Below are 24,064 nucleotides of genomic sequence, written 5' to 3'. Positions count from 1 at the left end.
ACCACTCCCAACTCTACCCCCATAATGGACTCTGACCTAGGTAGAATTCCCCCATAGGGCAGCTTGGGAAACCCTGTAGAAGCAATTTGATATGAGAGAGATAAATCAGTGGGAAAGGCACTTGCCTTGCGTGAAACCAACCAGGGTTCAATCCCTAGCACCCCACAGGGTTCCTGGAGCCCTGCTAGAGGAGAATCCCTGAACACAAGAGGAAGCCCTGAGCATCCTTGGGCATGGCCCCCAAACACAAATAAAAATAATAATAATAATCATAATAATAAATAATGTAAATACAAAAAATACAAACCTGGTTGTAGAGCTTCGGAGGTAGTAGGGTACTTGCCTAACCAGGGCTCAATTCCTGCTACCACCTGGTCCCTAAACATTGACAGGTGAACACTGGAGATCCCCAGACCCCCTGAGATACCCTGGGTATCCCCAGAACCACAGAAGCCAAGTCCCATAGAATCCTCCAGCCCTTGCATTGAGATATTGGCATGATTAGCCAGAAATCACCTGGTTGAAAGAAATGTTCTCTCAGCACTGAGTGCTGGCTACAGAGAAGGAAGAAACACTTGACAGAAACTGCCCTGTGGCCCTTCAGAATGATAAAGTTCTGGGCCACAGAGAAAGTACAGTAGGTAAGGAGCTTGCTTTGCATGCAGCCAAGTGGGGTTCAATCCCTGGCATCCCATAGCCTCCCCTGAGCCACAGATCCCTGAGGACCACCAGGTTGGCTCACCAACAAACAGAAAAAAACCAGAATGGTAAAGTTCTAAGTCACCAAGTGTGAAGTCCTTCCTCACTGCCTGGGAGAGCTTCCTGGGGCCAGTCCAGTAAGCCCGGAGCCAGACGTGGGCAGTGATGGGCGGTGGCCCCCGAGCTGGAGGGTGGAGGGGTACCACCACTCAGGCCCTTCCCCTGGGGCGTGGGCAGGAGCAACGGGGTTGCACTGGGGTGAACTGAATAGAATTTCACCACGGTGGAGTTAAAGATGCCAAGAGAAAACCAGAGGTGCCTTGGCTGCCTTCGCAAACAGCCTGCCTGACAAGAAGGGGGAGCTCGGGCGTGTCTGCGGGAAGAGCCAGAGGACAGCTGGCAAGCATGGCTGGGACCCAGACAGTCCTCCCACTGCAAGGCTGTGAGGAAGTAGGACCCGGGCCTGCCTCCCGGAGCCTCAGGGAGCCGGCTCCATGCTCCTGCGCCCTCCCGAGCCTCAGCTCCAGCTTGGCGTCTGAGAGCCTCCTGGGACTGGGGGGTTGTGGGGCCTGGTTTCTAGAAGGACCCATGCGGACAGCATCCCCCACTCATGCCCCCTCCTCAGCTCTAATTCACCCCACCTCTAAAACCAAGCAGGAAGTGGCCTCGGTTTGACTTCATTCTCGTTGATGTTATTTATTTTGGGGCCACACCAGCAGTGCTCAGGGGTTACTCCTAGGGTTTCTCCTGACTATGCATGCAGGAATCACTCCTGACAAGGCTCAGAAGACCATACAGGATGCTGGGGGGGAAACCCAGGTCTGCTGCATACCACTGTACTATTGCTCTGGCCCTTTTACTTCGCCTTTGGGAAAGGCCTTGTGGAAGGGAATGCTGAGGCCCGCCTTTGGGAGCCTTTGGGAAAGGCCTAGTGGAAGGGAATGCTGAGGCCCGCCCTTGGGAGCCTTTGGGAAATGCCTTGTGGAAGGGAGTGCTGAGGCCCGCCCTTGGGAGCCTTTGGGAAAGGCCTTGTGGAAGGGAATGCTGAGGCCTGCCCTCGGGAGCCTTTGGGAAGGGCCTTGTGGAAGGGATGCTGAGGCCTGCCCTTGGGAGCCTTTGGGAAAGGCCTTGTGGAAGGGAATGCTGAGGCCCGCCCTTGGGAGCCTTTGGGAAGGGCCTTGTGGAAGGGAATGCTGAGGCCTGCCCTTGGGAGCCTTTGGGAAAGGCCTTGTGGAGGGGAATGCTGAGGCCTGCCCTCGGGAGCCTTTGGGAAGGGCCTTGTGGAAGGGATGCTGAGGCCTGCCCTTGGGAGCCTTTGGGAAGGGCCTTGTGGAAGGGAATGCTGAGGCCTGCCCTCGGGAGCCTTTGGGAAGGGCCTTGTGGAAGGGATGCTGAAGCCTGCCCTTGGGAGCCTTTGGGAAAGGCCTTGTGGAAGGGATGCTGAGGCCTGCCCTTGGGAGCCTTTGGGAAAGGCCTTGTGGAAGGGAATGCTGAGGCCTGCCCTTGGGAGCCTTTGGGAAGGGCCTTGTGGAAGGGATGCTGAGGCCTGCCCTCGGGAGCCTTTGGGAAAGGCCTTGTGGAAGGGATGCTGAGGCCTGCCCTTGGGAGCCTTTGGGAAAGGCCTTGTGGAATGCTGAGGCCTGCCCTTGGGAGCCTTTGGGAAAGGCCTTGTGGAATGCTGAGGCCTGCCCTTGGGAGCCTTTGGGAAAGGCCTTGTGGAGGGGAGTGCTGAGGCCTGCCCTTGGGAGCCTTTGGGAAGGGCCTTGTGGAGTGGATGCTGAGGCCCGCCCTTGGGAGCCTTTGGGAAAGGCCTTTGGAAGGGAATGCTGAGGCCCGCCCTTGGGAGCCTTTGGGAAAGGCCTTTGGAAGGGAATGCTGAGGCCTGCCCTTGGGAGCCTTTGGGAAAGGCCTTGTGGAAGGGAATGCTGAGGCCCGCCCTTGGGAGCCTTTGGGAAAGGCCTTGTGGAGGGGATGCTGAGGCCTGCCCTCGGGAGCCTTTGGGAAAGGCCTTGTGGAGGGGATGCTGAGGCCTGCCCTCGGGAGCCTTTGGGAAAGGCCTTGTGGAAGGGATGCTGAGGCCTGCCCTTGGGAGCCTTTGGGAAGGGCCTTGTGGAAGGGAATGCTGAGGCCCGCCCTTGGGAGCCTTTGGGAAAGGCCTTGTGGAAGGGAATGCTGAGGCCCGCCCTTGGGAGCCTTTGGGAAAGGCCTTGTGGAGGGGATGCTGAGGCCTGCCCTTGGGAGCCTTTGGGAAGGGCCTTGTGGAAGGGAATGCTGAGGCCCGCCCTTGGGAGCCTTTAGGAAAGGCCTTGTGGAGGGGATGCTGAGGCCTGCCCTCGGGAGCCTTTGGGAAAGGCCTTGTGGAGGGGATGCTGAGGCCTGCCCTTGGGAGCCTTTGGGAAGGGCCTTGTGGAAGGGAATGCTGAGGCCCGCCCTTGGGAGCCTTTGGGAAAGGCCTTGTGGAGGGGATGCTGAGGCCTGCCCTTGGGAGCCTTTGGGAAGGGCCTTGTGGAAGGGAATGCTGAGGCCCGCCCTTGGGAGCCTTTGGGAAAGGCCTTGTGGAAGGGAATGCTGAGGCCCGCCCTTGGAAGCCTTTGGGAAAGGCCTTGTGGAGGGGATGCTGAGGCCCACCCTTGGGAGCCTTTGGGAAGGGCCTTGTGGAAGGGATGCTGAGGCCTGCCCTTGGGAGCCTTTGGGAAGGGCCTTGTGGAAGGGAATGCTGAGACCCGCCCTTGGGAGCCGTGCACTGAGCGTCGGGCTGCATTAAAGGCAGAGCAAGCCGGGAGAGGACCAAAATGCAGCTCACTCTCAGTTTATCTTATGTTGCTTTAAGTTTGCCTTGTGGCAGGTTTGCCTGGCTGTTTGGTAGCAGCCCGGGTTCACGGAGACTGCGGTGATGGTGGGGGGTGATAGGGTCCCAGCTTCAGGACCGAGTGCTGCGCCTCACTGGGCAACCACACTGAGTCACCTCACCTGGAGGAGACGGAGGGGCACAGGTGAGAGAGAAGACTCTGGACCATCTCATGACTGTGATGCTCTCTGCTGCCACCTGGTGGAGTTACTCAGAAAGCTCAAGTGGGACGTTCTCCCCAGGCTCTCGGTGTGATCCTGAGTATCTAACAGCACCAACTTCAGATTTTCACCTTTGCCAGGGAGCCTGGAGTTGAGTTCAGAGTTAAGGTGGTTCTGGCACACACTGTTAGCCTCTGGCTTAGACTAATTAGTGATTTTCACCTTGAGATGCATAAAATGGATAATCAGAGATTTCGCAGCTGAGATACTTGATTCTTCTTCACTGATGATCAATTATCTTGACTTTTAGAAACTAAGTTCCGGCCATTTGTGTGTGAAGTTTTTTAATGAGGGCTGACTATGTGTCTCAGTAGTAAAATGCCTGCCTTGCATGTGTGTGGCCCTGGGTTTGACACCCAGCACTGCTATATTAGTTTTAAAGTATTTCTAAGGGTTGGGAAGGTAGCAAAAAAGGCTTGAGGGTCAGCTTTGCATGCAAGAGGCCAAACACAATCCTGGCATCATCTGGTCTCCGAAGCACCAATGGGAGACACCTCCCGAGCACAGAGCTTGTAGCGAGCCCCAAAACAAATCAAAGAAATGTGAATTAAAATAAAATTTTAAAATATTGCTATACTTGGGCTGCAGGGGTAGTACAATGGGTAGGGTGATTGCCTTGCGTACAACCAACCCAGATTTTATCCTGCACCACACACTGTCCCCTGAGCCCTGTTAGGAGTGATTCCTGAGCACAGAGTCAGGAGTAAGCCCTGAACACCACCATGTGTGACCCAAAAACCAGAAAAAAAAAAGAGAAAGAAACTGGAACCATATATCATACAGTTCACAGAAGTTAACCAAAGGTGCGTGGAGGGTCTAAATCAGGACTTTGATTTAGACCAGAATTCATAAAATACATTGAAGGATACATAGGCAACAAACTCCAAGAAGAGGACCTGTGTTTCTGTTTAGAACAGACCACAGAGGCAGAGATAAAGGAAACAAAAATAAATGGGATTACAGCAAATTTTAAGGGGGTTACATAGCAAAAGGAACTCAATGTAAAGATCCCCTACAAAATGGGAGAAAATATTTGCATACAAATGCTATCAGATAAAGGACCAGTACCCACAATTTTACAAAGTTCAACAAGAAAAAAATTCAATAACCCCATCCAAAAATGTGGAGAAAAGATTAACAGACACATCCCCAAAGAAGTTGGGTATGGAGGTATGGTGCCACCAGCAAGTAAATCTGTACCCGTGGGGTGAGTGCCTCAGCAGCTTGATGTCGCCTTTAGACTTCCAGGTACCCCGAAATTGTTGCTGTGCCTTTTGTCAGACCCCAACAACTTGGGGCCAAGTTTACCAATAATTAAATGGTCAAAAGTTATATATGTGGGAGACACACCCACAAACCACCTCCAGTTCAGGTATATAAGCTCATTTATTGGCTTTATTTCGGAGACCTATATATCTCAAAAGACATCAAAAGATGCAGTTAGGGCCTGTAGGAACCCATGACTGAGAACCCAGTCTCGCTTGGATCAGGACTCCTCCCCCCAGGTCCCCAGTTTTTCAGTAGCTTGGCAATCACATCCAGAGACTGCCCCTGGCATCATGTAATCTGGCCAAGACTCAAGGACTATAAACTAAAGCTCCCAAGAAAGAGCGCCACAGAATGTCCTGATCCCATGCCAGGTTGTCTTCACCAGGCACCTCAGAGGAGGGCTGGTTGAATTTCCCTCCCTGCCCCAAGCAGAACCCTGGCAGCCAAAAACCTCCAGAATCCAACCACTGCCATGCCCAAGGCCACTCTCCACATGCTCAGACAAGCCTCACCCAAAATGGGATGAATCTCACCAGAGAGCAGACCAGCAGGAAAACCTAGATATGTGGGAACCCATGACTGAGATCTCCAGCCCACTTGGATCAGGACTGGGCCTCCTACCCCCAAGTCCCCAGTTTTCCAGAAGGTTGGCAGTCACACCCACAAACTGCCCCTGGCATCATGTAATCTCATTAATGGCCAAGACCCAGAGACTATAAACTAAAGCTCCTGGAAGAGAATGACACAGAATTCCTGGACATTATATTCTATCCATAACAAGCAACGCAAAATAAATTGTTTAGCATTGCCTTTTGGGCAAGTTTGAGTGGTGGTGAGACTGTCATATCAAATGTAACCAAAGTAGAAAGAGAGTATGGGGGAAATTGTCTGCCACACAAGCAGGGGAAGGGTTGGAATGGGGGAAGAGAGGGAATACTGGGGATTTTGGTGGTGGAAGGTGTGCACTGGTGAAGGGATGGGTGTTTGATGATTATATGACCGAAGTTCGGACATGAAAACTGTGTAGCTGTATCTCACAGTGAATCAAAAAAAAAAAGCGGGGGGGGGAATAATAATAAAATGAAGTTTAACATTCAGAATAGAATTTAAAAAAGTAATGTGGAGTTCATGCCCAATCAGCTTAATCAGTGGCTGAATAAATAGCAGTACTCCTACATTATTTAAAAAAAAAAGAAGTTGGGTAGCAGGAATATGGAAAAAGTAGGCATCATCGTTCATTTTTAGGCAAATGCAAATCAAAACAATGAGATATCATCTCACAACTGTGAGAATGTCATATATTAAAAAGTCTGAAAATAACCCACGTTTGCAGGGATGTGGTAGAAAAGGAAACCTCATTCACTACTGCTGGGAACATCCATGTTACATCCTCTAGAGAAAGTAATATGACGATATCTTAAAAAAAAAAAAGACAAACTCCCATATAACCCACTATACCACTTCTTAGCATCTACGGTGAAAGCACATAAACACTACTTTGAAAGGATATGTACACAGCTATGTTCATCGAGGCACTGTACAATAGTCAACATATAAAAACAACCCAAACATACAACTACAGATGAATGTATCAAGATGTTGTGATATGTATACCCAATGGAATGCTATGCAGCTATAGGAAATAATATAATCACGCAATTTTCTGTTATGTGGATGAAACTAGAAGGTATTGTGTACTGTCAAGTCGGACAGAAGGAGAGAAATACAGAAAGATCTATTTCATATGTGTGATATAAACATATGAAGTATGGAGTCAACAAAATGCCAGAGTCAACAGAATTGGAAAGCTAGTCTGTATGTAGGGCTGAGGCTGAGAGAGAGTGGGTGGATGCTCAAGTGGTGAGTATGCTATTGGAATGATGTATGCATGAAACTGTCGTTAATGAATTGTAAATCACAGCACCTCAACTTAAAAAATTAATTAAAATAATCAAATTTATTTGTATAAATACATAATTTATAATAATTTAATCAACATGGTTATGATTATATTAACAATTTTAGTTCAGGTGTGCAACCAAAGTGTACATGTCCCCTCCACCACTGAAAAAAAATTAATCATTATAGTGTAGATTATATGCTTATTCTAGTGTTGAGAGTTATGGTTTTGGTAGTGACTCACTTTACCACCACCAAAGTGTCCGAGATCCTCCACCAATGCCCTTGTGTTAGTTCTGGTCTACCTCCTTGTGACCCCCCCTCCTCAACCTGGTAGTCTCAGGACTATAGTCAGTTTTTATTATCATTTGATATTGTCTATACTCTTGTTTTCTCTATGTACCACAGCTAAGAGAGATCATCTGCATTTATCCTTCTCCCTCTCATTTATTTTGTTTAACAAGATCCCCTCGAAAACTGAAAGCCTTCCCTCTAAGATCGGGCACAAGACAAGGTTGCCCACTCTCATAACTCCTATTCAACACAGTACTGGAAGTTCTGGCCATAGTAGTTAGGCAAGAAAATGATATCAAGGGTATACAGATAGGAATGGAAGAGGTCAAGCTATCAGTATTTGCAGACAATATAATACTATATTTAGAAAACCCTAAAGACTTTACAGAAAAGTTCCTAGAAACAATAGGTCTGTATAGTAAAGTGGCAGGCTACAGAATCAATACCCAAAAGTCCATGGCTTTATATATATATATATATATATATATGTATATATATACATATATATATATATATATTTTAGTGAATCAACCATGGGGTAAAGTTACATACTTACAAACTTTCGTGTTTGTGTTTCAGTCATACAATGATCAAGTATCCATCCTTCTACCAGTATCCCTCCCACCACCCCCACTCCCTCCCCCCTCAAGCCTCTGTGGCAGGGCATTCCCTTTTGTTCTCTCTTTCCTTTTGGGTGTTGTAGTTTGCACTAGAGGCATTGAGTGGCCATTGTGTTCGATCTATAGTCTTCATTCAGCTCGCATCTCTCAACCCGAGTTGGTCCTCCAAATACCCTTTACTGAGTGTTCCCTTCTTTATCTGAGCTGCATTTTCCAACAGCATTTGAGGCCGGCTTCCAAGCCATGGACTAGACCTCCTGATACTTATCTCTACTATTCTTGGGTGTTAGTCTCCCATTGTTATTTTATATTCCACAGATGAGTGCAATCTTTCTATGTCTGTCCCTCTCTTTCTGACTCATTTCACTTGACGTGGTACTTTCCATGTTCATCCATTTATATGCGAATTTCATGACTTCATCTTTTCTAACAGCTGCATAGTATTCCCTTGTGTATATGTGCCAAAGTTTCTTTAACCGGTCATCTGTTCTTGGGCACTTGGGTTTTTTCCAGATTTTGGCTATTGTAAACAGTGCAGCAGTGAATATACAAGTGCAGATGTCATTTCTACTACACTCTTTTGCCTCTCCACGATATATTCCCAAAAGTGGCATAGTTGGGTCAAATGGGAGTTAAATTTCTAATTTTTTGAGGATCGTCCGTACTGTTTTCCAAAAGGGCTGAACCAGTCGGCATTTCCACCAGCAGTGAAGGAGTCCCTATCTCCCCACATACGCACCAACAGCGGTTGCTTTTGTTCTTTTGGATGTGGGCCAGTCTCTGTGGTGTGAGATGGCATCTCATTGTTGTTTTGATCTGCATCTCCCTGATGATTAGTGATGTAGAGCATTTTCTCATGTGCCTTTTGGCCATTCAGATATCTTCTTTGAGAAAGTTTCTGTTCATTTCATTGCCCCATTTTCTGATGGGGTTGGATGTCTTCTTTTTGTAGAGTTCAACTAGTGCCTTGTATGCCCTTGATATCAACCTCTTATCCAATGGGTATTGGGTAAACATCCTTTCCCATTCTGTAGATTGTCTTTATATTTTGGTCACATTTCTTTTGAGGTGCAGAAGCTTCTTAGTTTAAGATAGTCCCATTTGTTTATCTCTGTTTCCACTTGCTTAGCCAGTAGTGTGTCATCTTTGAAGATAACTTTAGCTTCAAAGTCATGGAAGGTTTTTTTGTTTTTGTTTTTTTTTGAAGTAGCAGATTTTATTTAGAGGGTCTTAGGGAAAGAGGAAGGGATAAGTGGAAAAGAAAAACCAGTAGGAGTAACGCACTCAAGAAAGAACGCGGGCTCCTCCGAAGATGGAGAGAGCTCTACACACATCCTAGCACTGGACACGAAAGCATGAAAGTACACATCTCAAGGGGGGAGATTCGGGCAACACATGTGCTTGGGCACCACATGTGCTTGGCCACGTGGGCACAAGCAGCACATGGGCTCAGGCAGCATATGCGCCAGTCATGGAAGGTTTTGCAAGTCTTGCCTTCAATGTATTTTATGGATTCTGGTTTGATGTTGAGGTCTTTAATCCATTTTGATCTGATTTTCATACATGGTGTTAGGTAAAGATCTGAGCCCATTTTTTTTTTTTTGCATGTAGTTGTCCAATTTTGCAGCACCATTTGTTAAAGAGGCTTTCCTTGCTCCACTTCACATTTCTTGCTCTCTTATCAAAGATTAGGTGGTCATATATTTGAGGGTGTGTATAAGTATATTCAACCCTGTTCCATTGGTCTATGACTCTGCCTTTGTTCCAGTACCATGCTGTTTTAAGTATTACTGCTTTGTAGTAGAGTTTGAGGTTGGGGAAGGTGATGCCTCCCATCTTCTTTTTTCCCAGAACAAACAGTGGGGGGTTGTTGTTCCTTATGAATTTCAGGAGTGTTTGATCTACTTCTTTGAAGAATGTCATAGGTATCCTTATAGGGATCGCATTGAATCTGTATAATGCTTTGGGGAGCATTGCCATTTTGACAATATTGATTTTCCCAATCCATTAGCAGGGGATATCTTTCCATTTCCTTGTGTCCTCCTTTATTTTGTGAAGTAGCGTTTTGTAGTTTTCTTTGTACAGGTCCTTTACCTCCTTATTTAAGCTGATTCTGAGGTAGTCCATGGCTTTCTTATATACAAAAAACAAAAGAGAAGAAAGAGACTTTAAAAAAACAATCCCATTCACAATAGTACTCCAGAAAATCGAGTATCTTGGAATCAGCTTAACCAAAGAGGTGAAGGAATTATACAAGGAAAATTACAAAACACTACTTCAAGAAATAAAGGAGGACACTAGAAAATGGAGACACATCCCTGCTCATGGATAGGATTATTATCATTATCAAAATGGCAATACTCCCCAAAGCACTACTCAGATTTAATATGAATAGTATTAATCATATTATGATATGATAATAGTAGTGTATGATAATAAATTATATACTATTTAATATGAATAGTATTATTCATATTAAATGGGTATCCTATCAGGATACCCATGACATTTTTCGAATAAATAGACAAAACACTCCTGAAATCCATATGGAACAATAAACCCTCATGAATAGTTAAAGCAGCTATAGGAAATTAATACCCACTAATCTGTTAAATTAGTTAAAACAAATTAGTTAAAGCATCTTGGGAAAAAGAAGATGGGTGGCATCCCCTTCCCTAACTTCAAACTATAGTACAAAGCAGTAATAATTAAAACAGCATGGTATTGGGCTAGAAACAGACCTGCAGACCAATGGAACAGAGTTAAATATTCTGTCACAGACTCTCACATATATGACCATATAATCGTTGGCAAAGATTGTAATCTTTGACAAAGGAGCAAGAAATGTGAAGTGGAACAAGGAAAGCCTCTTCAATAAGTGGTGCTGGGAAAACTGGATCGCTACCTGCAAAAAAATGAACTCTGACCTCTGTCTAATGCCAGACACAAGAGTCAGATCAACGTGGATTAAAGACCTCAATATCAGACATGAATCTATAAGGTACATGGAGGAAAATATAGGCAGACCTCTTCATGACATTGAAGCTAAAGGCATCTTTAAGGATGAAACAGCACTGACCATGCAAGTGGAAGCAAACATAAACAAATGGGACTACATCAAACTAAGAAGCTTCTGCACTTCAAAAGAAACAGTGACTAAAATACAGAAAGAGCCCACAGAATGGGAAAGAATATTTACCCAAAACCCATCTGATAAGGGGTTAATATATACAAGATACCAGTAGAATTGTACAAGAAAAAAAACCCCAACCGTATGAAAAAATGGGGAGAAGAAATAAACAGAAGGTTCCTCAAAAATGAAAGACAAATGGCCAAAAGGCACATGAAAAAATGCTCCACATCGCTAGTCATCAGGGAGATGCAGATCAAAACAACAATGAGATATCATTTCACACCACAGAGATTGGCACACATTCAAAAGAACAAAAGCAACCAGTGCTGGTGTGGATGTGGGGAAAAAGGGATGCTCTTTCACTGTAGGTGGGAATGCTGACTGGTAGCCGTTCTGGAAAACAATATGAACAGTCCTTCAGAAACTAGAAATTGAGCTTCCATATGACCTTGCAATACCACTTCTGGTAATATATCCTGAGGGTACAAAAAAGCACAGTAGAAATGACATCTGCACCTGTGTGTTCATTGCGGCACTATTCACAATAGCCACAATCTGGAAACAATCCGAGTGCCCAAGAACAGTTAAAGAAACTTTGGTACATCTGCACAATGGAATACTATGCAGCTGTTAGGAGACATGAAGTCATGAAATTTGATTATAAGTGGATAGATATGGAGAGTATCATTCTAAGTGAAATGAGTCAGAAAGAAAGGGACAGACGTAGAAGGACTGCACTCATTTGTGGAGTATAAAATAACATGAGACTGACACCCAAGGACAGTAGATACAAGGGCCAGGAAGATTGCTCCATAGTTGGAAGCCTGCCTCATGTGTGTGGGTAGAAGGCAGCTGGGATACAGAAGGGATCACTAAGAAAATGATGGTTGGAGGGATCAGTCGGGATGGGAGATGTGTGCTGAAAGTAGATAAAAGACCAAGAGTGATGGTCTCTTGGTATCTGTGTTGCAAATCATAATGCCCAAAAGTAGAGAGAGAAGATGGGGTAAATTGTCTGATATGGAGGCAGGAGGAGGGTGGGAATGGGAGAGGTATTGGTGGGGAGATTGGTGTGGAATGTGCACTGGTGGAGGGATGGGTGTTTGATCACTGTATGATTGAACTCAAACATAAAAACTTGTAACTATATCTCATGGTGATTCAATAAAATAAAAGTTAAAAAAAAACAAGATCCCTCCAGTTTCATCCACATTGCAATGAGCTGCATGGTTGCAAACATTTTTTCAAAAACTTTTATTAAATTACCATGATTTACAAAGTTATTAATAGTTAGGTGTTTCTCTTAATTTTTTAAATTAAATAACTGTGAAATAAACAGTCACAAAGTTGTCTATGATTGGATTTCAGTCATACAAAATTCCAACACCTGTCCCTTCAGCAGTGCACACCACCTACCCGTTCCAGCACCAACACCTGTCCCTTCAGCAGTGCACACCACCTACTATATTCCAGCACCAACACCTGTCCCTTCAGCAGTGCACACCACCTACCCGTTCCAGCACCAGTACCCGTCCCTTCAGGGTGCATAATCCCACTAGCAGCACCTTCTTCCCTCCACCAGGGTTCCCAGGTTCCCTCCTACCCTAGCCCCCAGCCCCAGTCTGCCATCTTGGTGGGCACCTTTTCACTTTGGGGGTTGGGGTCTGGATCTCCTGCTTTCGATGCTGTTGACTCTGGTTTGGATATTTACCTGCACCACTCCATTGTACCACTTGACTCCCTTCCCTGTTGCTTTCCATGTATTTCTTCTTCTACTTATTTCTTTCCTTCCCTGTACACTCTGCACTAAGGCCAGTGGTCATCTAGGCAACCTCCTTTCCAAGAGTGCCTCCCCTTGCCCAGTCATCCTAGATACCACATGAAGTGAGATCATCCTGTCTTTGCCCTTCTCTGACTGGAAGTTATCACGTTAAATATAGTGTGTCGAACAGTTCTTAGTAGTTCTCTGAGGAATTTCTGTATATATAAATTCCTGTCATCTCCAACTACTGACAGGGTCTTTTCACAGAGTGACTTTTTCCTCTCCAGCTGGATTCCTTTCGTTTCCTTTTCTTGCCTTGGATTTAAAAAACTATGTTGAATCAAAGTGGCAAGGATAGACATCCTGGTCTAGGTCTGCTCTCAAGGGTAAGGTCTACAGTGTGTTATTCGTAAGTTTGTCAAATACGACTTTTATCTGCTGAGGGACATTCCTTCTACACTCCGTAGGGCTTTATTTGGGGGGAGGGGTTGAGTTTGGGGTTACCTGGTGATGTTCAGAGGTTGCTCCCAGCACCATGCTCAGGGTATCATGTGTTTCTGAGATAGACCCGAAGGCTCACACACCCAGAGAATCTGCTCCATCTGTTTAAGACACTTCCTGGCCCCACTGTGATATTGCTGATGTACTATTAAATTTCCAGTTCCAGTGAATTCTCTTATTTTTGGGTTTTTTTTTAATTTATTTTTTAATTGAGTCACCGTGAGAACAGTTACAGGGCTTTTAAGATCAAGTCTTAGACATACTATGCTCAAACACCCATCCCTTCACCAGTGCACATGTTCCACCACCAAAACCCCCAGCATACCCTCACCCCTCCAATTCCCCTTCTGCCTGTGTGGCAGATGATTTTCACTTTACTCTTTCCTTACTTTGATTACATTCAATTTTCAACAGGAAACTCGCTATCATTATTTGGAGTTTTTCCTCCAACAGTCAGACCTGTCGAAATGGCATCATTAGATTGTATGTTTTCTATTGTTGGTAACAAAGAACATATGATGTTGCATGGTCGCGAAAGTGGCCGCCCAGTTTTGGAATTCTGGTATTAAGTCCAGAGGTATTTTTGCCAGCAGCCGCTGCATTCCAAGATTGGTTTCTGTGGCGCTGGGATCATGGCTGTTCAGGAGCGAAGGAGCTGTTCATGGGTCTCATTTGGGCAGGAGGCAGGGCCGGTTCTGCCTCCCCCATTGCGAGATTCCCCAGGCTTCCCATCCCATCACTGCAAACTCCTAACTCTCTGTCCAACTGGTTCTGGACGGTGGCGGTTGCCATGCTGTCCAGGGGGGAGAAGGCCAAGGGACAGAAACCCTTCCCCTCTCAGGGCTGCACAAGGCTGTAGCTTAGTTCAGAGTCCAGGAGTATATCTGCCAGCAGCCGCTGCATTCTGAGATTGTTTTCTGTGTCTTTGGGATAATGGACGCCCAGGGGTGGTGGAGCCATTACTGAGCATATTTTTTGTATATCAGGAAAGGTTGCACGGCCACATAAGCGGCCGCATGGTTTCAAGATGTCCCAGTCCCGCATACCGGAGCGGTGTTAGTAGAAGCTCAGTGTCGCCGGGGCTCCATGTGAAGGCGTGCTGGCTGTACCTTCTCCATCTGGCACCCCAGTGTTGGCCCGGTCTGGGGTCTGGAGCATTCTCCGGCTTGTGGTGTCTGCCGGAACAGCCCGGATTCTTCACTGTTGGTTTCCAGTGAATTCTTGAATTCATTTTGCTTATTTTGTTGTATTATTTATTTGTTTTATTTTAAATTGTGCCAGGGATTGAGCCTCACGCCTCATACATGCCTCTAAGCTCTGAGCCACATTCCCAGCAAAACTTTTGCACTTAAGTTCACCAAGGAAAATTATTCTTAAAAATCTTTCTCTTGGATTCTTTTGCTTTTGTTTTGGGGGGGCACACCTGGCAGTGCTCAGGGGATCACTCCTGGTGGGGTTCAGGGGAACAAGTTGAAGCTGAAAAATCTTCAATTTTTTGTCCCATTGGATTCTCTGGTGAAGATATTGAGTCCTGAATTTTATTTAAGGGAGGCTTCTTGTTACTGTTTTAATTTCCTTATTCACTCTCAGTCTACTTAGATTTTATTTCTTACTGATTCACTCTTAGAAGACAGTATGTCTTAGGATACATCTATTTCTTCTAATTTATAAGCATGTGATTATTCACACAAGTCTGTCAAGATTCTTTGTATTTCTTTGTCACCGCAGTAATTTCTCTATCATTTCCAGTTGCATTTACTTGGACCCTCTTTTTTCTTGGTGGGTCTTGGTTTGCAAGTTTTGCTGACTTTTCCAGCATCTCTTTATGATGTTGCTTCATTCTTCCCATCCTCTACTGAGTTTGGGCATCACTCTGGAGGTTCCTTTGCCTTACAGTTAGGCTGTTGATTGGAAGTGTCTCTGGGTTGGTTTTTCATGGCTTTCTCTCCCTGCTCTTCGTTGCTCCTATTGCTGAGATGACCGGTGGTTTATTCTACACTATGCCCACACTCGTGGCTGGGGTGCTTTCTGGATCAGCTTAGATGCAGTGCCTGGGAGGGCTGAAGTACTCCTGGGGCACAGGTGTGGTGCTCAGGGGGTATGGCATTGATCTCAGGTATGCCCACCTCACATACTATCTGCTCACATGCCTGTGACTGAGTCGCTCTCTGAAGCACCGCACCCCCAGCCAGCAGTTTGGGGTCTGTGCGCAAGCACCTGAGGGAACTGGGAACTGAGCTCTCAGCTCTCAGGCTGGTTGCAGGGCAGGTGCCTTTGGTGGTTCTGGCATTCGTGGATTGTGGCCAATTGTAATTTTTCTATTTGCATTTGTTTCACGGTTTCCCCACATACACTCTCCAGGGCCCTGAAATGGAGTGTTCTGGTCAACCTCAGTGCATTTTCTGCTACCGCTGACCCCACACCCGCCCAGTGCTTTCTGAGCTGCTAAGGTACTTCCTGCCTGTTTCTCCCTGAGGACCCCCAGCAGGGGCCGCTCTGCCACCGCAGTGCGTCCAGGGTTGGGACTCAGACCCAAGAACTGGCCAGGCAGGAGCCTCACGGCCTTGGTCCTGTTCCAGGCACCTCGGGCATTTACCATTTCTTTTCTGGTTTCTTCGTTACCCATGAGCATGTTGTTTAACTGCACACATGCGTTTTTCTGTAAATATTTAAGAGACTTGACCACTACTTTGGCACCTGCAGGGATTCTGGAACCTTCCCTAACGGATACCAAAGGTTGACATTCATTTCTAGTCTCATACTGCTGAAATCGGGGAAAATGATTGGTTTATCAGTCTTCTCAGATCTACTGCGACATACTGTGGTCTAACAAGTTACCTATCCTGGTGAAGGTGCTATTTGCACTTGAAAAGAATACTGCTCTTGGCTAGAATGATCTCTGCGTATCTGGCCCTATATGTGGATTAAAGTGGTTACTGCCATTACTAATTCTGTGTTTGGATGATCTGCCATTGACAAGTGGGAAAAATTCCCTTTACTGCTGTTCATCTCTTCCTGTAGGTGTGTTAAATATTTGCTTTGAATATTTGGGTACTCCTGTGTTAGGGCCATAATCACGTTCTATCCCATTGTGACCATGCCCCCCATCATTATCTAATACCCTTCTATTGCATTCTTTCCCTCAGAGTCTGATTTGCTGATGTAATTGCCGGATACTAGCTTTCCTCTTGAGTGTTTCTCTGAATCTTCTCTTTCTCTTCACTGCCTGCCTCTGCATCTTCACTTATGAAGAACCTTGTGTGTGCAGCATAAGAATGATTTGTTTTAACCATTCTTCACGGTACCTCATTGCTATGTGCTTTGGGTTTTGATTTTGGGGCCACAGCCAGCAGTGCTCAGGGTGACTCATGCTGATACTCAGGGAACCACGCAGTGATGGGGGGTCCAATACGGAACCCATATCTCTCACATACAACCACGCACTCCAGTCCTCCGGGCAATCTTCCAGCCTGGACTGTTTTTGTTGTGGTGACTTTTATTAAAGTAAAATTTTAATGCTTGGAATGTAGCTCAGCAGTACAGCACTTGCCCTGTATGTGTGAGGCCCTAGAATTAATTCCTTGCAACACAAACACATACAATGTTGCATTGTAAGTTTCAACATAAGTTTCAAGTGTGCACACTTTAAAAACTGATGTCTGGACTGAGGAAAGAGCTACTTGTCCTGGGGCCACTTAGATCCAGTGGAGCTGGGGGTCATGAGACCACCCTGCTGTGTAGGAACCAGTTGAGCACCCCATCACCTCCCGCCCCCCATCTCTTTGAACCCTTTTCCCCTTTCTGTGTGGTGCTGGGATTAAACCCAGGTGAGCCCATGCAAGGGAAGTGCCTTACCTATACTCTCTCTGACCTTTCATTTTCTTCCCTTTCATTTTCCTTAAGATGGAAGCTTGGACTTTTAAAAAATTATTTAAAAAAAATTTTTGGTGAAAATTTTTTGGGGGGAGATACCTAGCCAGGTGGGCTGGTTCAGTGTTACGGACCAACTGCACCAGGAACCACCAGAGCTACATCGAGCGGTACTAGAGCAAGGAGGGGCTTCCCCCTATGAAGGCTGGGGGGGACACACACACCAGCACCTGAGCAGGCAAGATGGGTGCCCTGGTCTCTATGCCATCCCCTGGCCCTGCATGTTCTAGATTTTCTGTCTCTTTACGCGAACCTGCATGATTTCTAGGTTATTTCTGAGATCACTGATTCACACTGCAAGCAGAAGGCCCCAATGATCCATAGCTACCCAAAGAGGGGATCTAAAAAGGCAACTGTTCGTATTGACCCAGTACCACTTGGCCCATTCCACCAGGGAAACCCATACTAGTCCTGGTGGGGGCTTCATAAGGGACCCACCTTTAACTGTGTGTGTGGGGGGGGGTTACCTCCCACCCTGCACGCACAGCCCTGCCCTCAGCGTTCAGTGGGGGCCTCTGCCCTCAGTTCATCCTAGAGTGGGACCCTGAGCCCAGCGCCCACACTCCAGCACTTCACAGAAGCACCCTACCTCAGCCTAGCTGCCCTGCACCCCGGGGATTCGTGGGTGCCTGAGTTGGTGGTGCTGCCTGGGGGACAATTCACTGAGCCCAAGCTGCAGTTCTGAAAGCTGAGGCTGACCGGACAGGCACAAGGAACAGAGGTGTGGCCTCTGACGATGACGCAGACAGGCTAGTGCCCAAGAAGTAAGGAGCAGGCGGCATGCCAGGCAGGCAGGCGCGCCAGCCCACCAGCCTGAGTGTGTGCACTGGGAGCCCAACACCTCACACGGAGACTCCAGGTCATGGTTTCCCAGCACTAGAAACCTGTGTGGGCTCTTCCTTCTTGGGGCATGGGGGAGGGGATCTGGCACACCTGGCTGTGCTCTGGGGACCATACCTGGTGCTGAGGATGACACTGGGATAGGCCAGCGTAAGTGAGCACCTCTCGAGCCCTGGGCATAGTCAGGGACAGTCACACTCGTGTCAGCTGCTCCAGGTGGGGAGCGGGCTGTGGATCCCGGCAGCCGCTCGCAGCAGTGAGCCCAGAACCTGGGCCCTGGAGGAGGGCAGGCTACCCCCATGGAGCGGGACCAACCAGGGACCCCCACCACTACAGCCAGAAGCTGCAGGAAGGAGAGCGGGTGGTGGGTAGAAGGTTCCGAAGAGCCCAGGAGTCCGGGTCAGGGGGTCCCCAGTGTCCTGGGGCTGGGCCTGCCAGGGTGGGGCCCAGAGGGGGGCATGGAGGGGCAGAGCTGGTCCTTCCCTGGAACCACGACAAATAACACCACTGACAGCCTGCCCTTGAGGGAATCTGCTCGTGCCACACGGAGTGTCCGGCAAGGGGCTCGGGACAGCCCTCCCCAGGGACCTTCTGCCCAGCCTCCAGTGCAGAATGGATCCCCACCTTGGGGCCCACTCCTGGCAGCTGCCATGGAGGAAGCTGGGTGTCACGAGCAGGTGGGGCCGACACTGTACCCAGGGGTGGTGGTGGCACGCGGAGGCGGTGGGTAAAACTTCCTCTGGGGCAGGAGCAGCACAGGCGGTGGGGGCAGGACAGTCGGGGGACGCACAATGATGGTTTCCTGGCACTGCACCGGGGCACGTGTTTATTAAATAAGATCCTACTGTCTGATTTACAGCTAGCTCAAAGAAGAGAATTCTTGAGTTGGGTTAATTCTGAGAACCAGAAAATAAAATTGAATAAAATTGTGGAGAGAATGAAGCCAGCAAGGAGGTGCATCAGGCTCTCAGGCGCTGGGTGGGGCAGCACCAGTGCCAGTCTGAGTCAGCAGCCAGTGGCCCAGCTGCCCCCACCCTGTCACCTGCGCCGACCAGGGCCTCAGACACACGGCCCCGTGAGAGACCCAGGGGATGCAGCCTGAGGGTCGGCCCCAGGATGGAGCCTGCCCCGCCCCAATGCTCCTCTCATCCACGGCTGTCTGGGGCCAGGGCTGTGACGGCAGGGCCACATCTGCTTGATGCCCACAGGTTACGGGGGATGCCTCTGCTAGCGGAGCAGGAACTGGATGCAGGGGAGCCTGTTCCCAAGGTATTGTCCTGCGACTCCTGGACCCAGGCCCACCCACCTGTCCCTTCTGTCTCCCACTACAGGCCCCTGCCCGTCCCCCCATCTCGCTGTCCGTCACCTCCAACTCCCCTTCTGTCCCATCTCCCCATGGGTCCCCCCAACTGCCCTTCCATCCCTCCATCTCCCCGTCTGTCCCCCCATCTCCCCATCCATCCACTCCATCTCCCCGTCCGTCCCCCCATCTCCCCGTCCGTCCCCCCATCTCCCCGTCCGTCCCCTCCATCTCCCCGTCCGTCCCCTCCATCTCCCCGTCCGTCCACTCCATCTCCCCGTCCGTCCACTCCATCTCCCCGTCCGTCCCCCCATCTCCCCGTCCGTCCACTCCATCTCCCCGTCCGTCCACTCCATCTCCCCGTCCGTCCACTCCATCTCCCTGTCCGTCCCCCCGTCTCCCCGTCCGTCCCCTCCATCTCCCCGTCCGTCCCCCCATCTCCCCGTCCGTCCCCCCATCTCCCCGTCCGTCCACTCCATCTCCCCGTCCGTCCACTCCATCTCCCCCGTCCATCCCCCATCTCCCCGTCCATCCCATCTCCCCAGAAAGCCCAGCCCAGCCCAGCCCATAGCAGGACCCCACAGCCAGTTCAGAGATCACCACTCTGGACACAGCCCTGACCTGTGCCCTGGAGCGCACGGGCCATGCTGCACCCAGCCCCACCCCTCCGGCCCCTCCGGCAAACCCAGTGGCCCCCGCAGTGAGATGCAATAACGGAGTGACGGTGTGAGCTGTGCAAGACCCCCCAGGCCTCGGTCGGTCTTGTTGGACTCTGCTGCCCTCCCACGGGTGGTCAGTGACAGTCACTGGCATAGCGGGGCAGGGCGGGGTCCAGGACATGCGGATGGCACAGGGGCAAGCTGGACGTGTTCCCCTACTGGAGGCCTGAGGCCAGCCCCAGCCCTGCAGGCCGCATCTCCACTGTGGCACTACTGGGAGAGCAGGTGTGGGGACACCTGGGCCAGGGGCAGTTCTGGGGGGTCAGGCCTCTGTGTCCAGCCTGCACTCAGGGGGGGGGGGGCAGCCTGTGCCCACTCATAGCTGGCTGGCCGCACTGTCCCGGGGGAGGCCGTAGCCCAGGGGGGCCTCGAACACGCTGCCCCCATCGGTGCTCAGGTCGTCGTCATCGTCCGAGTCCTCCAACACTTTGCTCGGCAGCTTCTTGAGCCTGCGGAGACCAGCGAGCGGGGCACTTGCTCAGGACAGGGGGCCTGGATCCCACACCCCCCCGGGGCCATGGGGTTCAGCTCTCAGTCTGCAAGGGGCAGGGCAGCTTCTGCAGCCCTGGGGCCAGTGGAGGGGGTCTTTGGGGGCCGGGCAACCCAGCAGAGCAAGCGTCTGTCTGCTCGGGTCCTGTCCAGCACCCCGGTTGCGAGCCTCGAGTCCGGGCTGCGGCTCAACATCAGCCCAAGAGCCACGCGGGTGCCCAGGCCTGCTCTCCAGCCCCGCACTGAGGCTTTGGGGTCAGCAGGACGACGCTCCCCAGGAGGGATCTGTCGGGGCCCCTCTGGGGTTTGTGGGAGGGTTCTCCCCAGCAGGAGTCCCTGTCCACTACGATGCCCAGCTGGCCTCTCCCAGACACCTGGGCCCCAACCCCCTCCCAGCAGGAGCCGCCAGGCGCCCCAGAACTGGCCTTCGGGGCTGCTGTGGGCTGCGCTTCCACCCCTACGGACAGCGGGTGGAGCCTGCCAGCCGCTCTGGCAGGGGGTGGCACACAGCCCTGCCATCTCTCCGGCCCACCTCAGGTCCTTCTTCAGCGTGTTGAGCTGCCCCTGGAGCTGCTCATTCGCATCCAGCTGCTCTTCCAGCTCCCGCTGCAGCTTCTTCTTGGCGCTCTCCAGTCGGTCGATCTCCTCCTCAGCCTCTTCCACCTGGCGCTTCATGGCTCTCAGCCGCAAGCTGAGCTGCAGGGACAGAGGAGGGGGCTGCGTGTGGGCGGGGGCCAGGCGGCACAGAGGGAGGGGCGACCCGAGCAGCCCCCTCACCTGGTCCTTCTGGTCTGTCAGCGACAGGTGCTCGTCGTCCACCTGCATCACCAGCTCCTTCACCTTCCGCTCCAGGCGCCGGTTGCTGAGCTGGAGGCTGGCCCGCTCCCTGTGGTACAAGCACAGAGCAGCGGCGCCTCACTGCCCCGCTCCGGTTGCACAGTCAGTGCCAGGCTCATGGCCAGGAGCCACACGCCGGGGCACCGGGAAAATGGGCTCTGTGAGAGCCTGGGATGGGCATGGCGGGCAGCTGCCCTACCTCTGCTCTGCATGGCACGGCGCCACCCAGCCCCAGAGGCACTCTAAAGCAGTAATGGGCTTCGCTTTGCTCTTCTGTGGCACACCCAGCGGTGCTCAGGGCTTACTCCTGGCTCAGTGCCCAGAGATCATACTGGCAGTTCTCAGGGGACCCTATTCAGTGCTGGAGAGCAAACCCAGGCTGGCTGTGTGTGAGGTAAGAGCCCTGCCCTGTACTATCTCTCTGGCCCTGACAACCGATGATATGAACCGTTAACTGCTCTCCCCCCGCCCCGGCCCCAGAGACTAGGAAAGGAGCCTGAGGAGGGGAGCGTGACGGGTCCCCCAGCCTGCCTGCCTTTTCTCATGGGGGGCAGGGGAGGGTCCAGTGTGTTCTGCTCCCCAGGTGGGCTTGTGGAAACGGCACAGTAGGGTCCAGCGGGTGGTGTCCCTCACCTCTCCTCACTCTCCAGGCGGTCCTCCAGCTCTGCGACCCGGGCCTCCATCTGCACCACCAGGCCCTCTTTGCTGGACCTGTATGAGCCTTCGAGGTGGATGATACGGCTCTTCAGGTCCTTATTCTGGAAAGAAGAGCAAAGGGCTGGGGAGCACAGCCCTGGGGAGCACAGCCCTGGGGAGGGCTGGGAAGGGAAGGGACTCCCTGGAGAGGGGCTGATGCTCTTTCAGAGGCCTGAATGAAGCGTTTGGCACCTCTGAGGGCCCCTCACCCCAGACGTTGGACTGAGGGGCTTGTCCTTGGCCAGGGACCTATGAGACGCCCTCATCGACAGTCCGGCTCAGAGTGGGTGCTAGGAGCTGAGAGAGATACCCAGGCCGCTCCCTATCGGGACCAGCAGTGCCCCTACTCCAGCAGGCTCCAAACCCTGGGGAAGGCTCCTGGGAAACCTGCAAACCCCCACCCGGCCGGGGACCCCAGTCCCTGCGACAGTCCTCACCTGTCGCTCCAGGGAGATCTTGTCGCACTCCAGGTCTTGCCTCGCAGCTCTCTCCTGAAGCAGCTCGCCCCTCACCTGCTCCACCTGCACGGCGGAGCGACAGTGCAGGCCAGGGTGTCCCAGATTCCCGAGGGACTGCCACCCCAGGGACCCAGGCCCCAGGCTCCTGCACAAAGAGCAGGGGGCATGCGCCCCGAGGCCTCCCCAAAGGTGACAGGCAGGTCCCAGCCCCAGCGGCCCTGGGCGGCAGGTGCCTCTGCCAGCCCCCCCCAGACACTCCGAGGTTGCCTCTGAGACCCCGAGGGGTGACGCTGTCTGAGCACAGGGTCCTCGTGGAGACACGCAAGTCAGAACGGTCTGGATGGGCTCCCCTGGCAATGTCCAGGCCATGGCTTACACGGAGAGGCCTGTGTAGGATGGTGTGCCCCCCTCGGAGACGGGCACACACTGCAAGACAGCCACAGCCCACAGACAGGGTCGGTGGCCAGCTGGAAATACCCGCAACAGGACGTGGCCCTAATGAGCTTGAAGTTTAGTTTTCCTCTTTGGTTTGTGGCCCCAGGGCCACATGCGGCGAGGCTGGGGCTGAATCCAGGTCTCCCATGTGTAAGGCGAGTGCTCTGCCCACTGTGCCATCCCTCGGCCCCACACTGCATCTCAGGCCTCCAGCCTCTAACATGGAGTCAGCCTGCCCTGGGCTCCAGAGCCCGAGCTGGAGGCGCACTGCTCCCGCTTCCCAAAGGAGCTGCCCTCAGCACCCCGTGGCAGGCCTGTGTCTCTGAGGACCCCGGCCAGTCCCGGGCACGCACGGTCACCCCTCATCAGGATCTGCACAGCTAATCACGCCATACACCCTGCAAAGCAAGATGGGTCCCTCAGGCATCCCTAAGAACCACAGGAAATGAGCCAGCTATGCCAACGTCAGAGGGCAGGCTGAGCCCTGGCACTCAGGAACTCGCACCAGAGCCCCATGACCAATCCTGAGTCCATAATGGATGTGTGTCCACAGCCCAGGGCTGCCAGCACTGAGAAGGTCAGTACGGGGACAGGGACACAGTCCCAGGGAATGGTTTCAGTCACACTCCTCAGCAGAGGTCGGATTCCTCAGAGGACAAAGTGAGTCATGGAAACGGAAGGAGACACGAACACACAATGCACCCAGGCCTGGTGGGCTCTGCCTCGGGGGAGGAGTCACGCCTCTGGGTCCAAACCTCCCCGGGTCCAAACCGCCCCTAGCAAATGGCGACCCCCCAAAGTGGAAAGAAAACCCAACAGTGACTCCTTCACACCCACACTTTCTCGCAGGCCTGCAGGAACAGAAACCAGAACAGACCCGAGGGAGCTGCTCAGAGCCCTGCGGGAGACCAGACCGGGTGGGCAGACACGCCAGGCTCCTCAGCCCTTCCGAAACCCAGGGGGCTCTACTCAGAGCTCCAGGAGGGGGTCCTGACCACTCCTAGCCCCCGAAAGTCCCCCAGGCTCCCCGCATAGAGCCCAGCTGCTCTGGCCAGAAGGTGGGAATCTCTGCAGATCTTTCTCCCCCAGCCCACTCTGGCTAAAAGAGAACGGG

At 51.0% G+C, this 24,064-nt stretch overlaps 1 protein-coding gene across 5 annotated transcripts in view; it reads right to left on the bottom strand.

Annotated features, from left to right (window-relative positions):
- Nucleotides 1-19,899: 19,899 nt before the first annotated feature.
- The window catches only part of CGNL1 (cingulin like 1), a 135,876-nt gene continuing 131,711 nt past the window's right edge, over nucleotides 19,900-24,064 (bottom strand). For all 5 annotated transcript variants that reach the window (XM_055118606.1, XM_055118609.1, XM_055118610.1 and 2 more), the window contains 5 exons: nucleotides 22,495-22,578; nucleotides 21,995-22,119; nucleotides 21,302-21,410; nucleotides 21,057-21,220; nucleotides 19,900-20,484 (listed from right to left, as the gene is read on the bottom strand). In XM_055118606.1, coding sequence (XP_054974581.1) covers nucleotides 20,352-20,484; nucleotides 21,057-21,220; nucleotides 21,302-21,410; nucleotides 21,995-22,119; nucleotides 22,495-22,578 — 615 coding nt within the window. In that variant the 3' untranslated portion in view covers nucleotides 19,900-20,351. The remainder of the gene's footprint in view (nucleotides 20,485-21,056; nucleotides 21,221-21,301; nucleotides 21,411-21,994; nucleotides 22,120-22,494; nucleotides 22,579-24,064) is intronic.

This window comes from Sorex araneus, chromosome 10, assembly GCF_027595985.1.
Source record: "Sorex araneus isolate mSorAra2 chromosome 10, mSorAra2.pri, whole genome shotgun sequence".
Classification (NCBI taxonomy): Eukaryota; Metazoa; Chordata; class Mammalia; order Eulipotyphla; family Soricidae; genus Sorex; species Sorex araneus.
The sequence above is the reverse complement of the archived record's forward strand: the minus strand, read 5'-3'. Positions and strand labels throughout refer to the sequence as shown.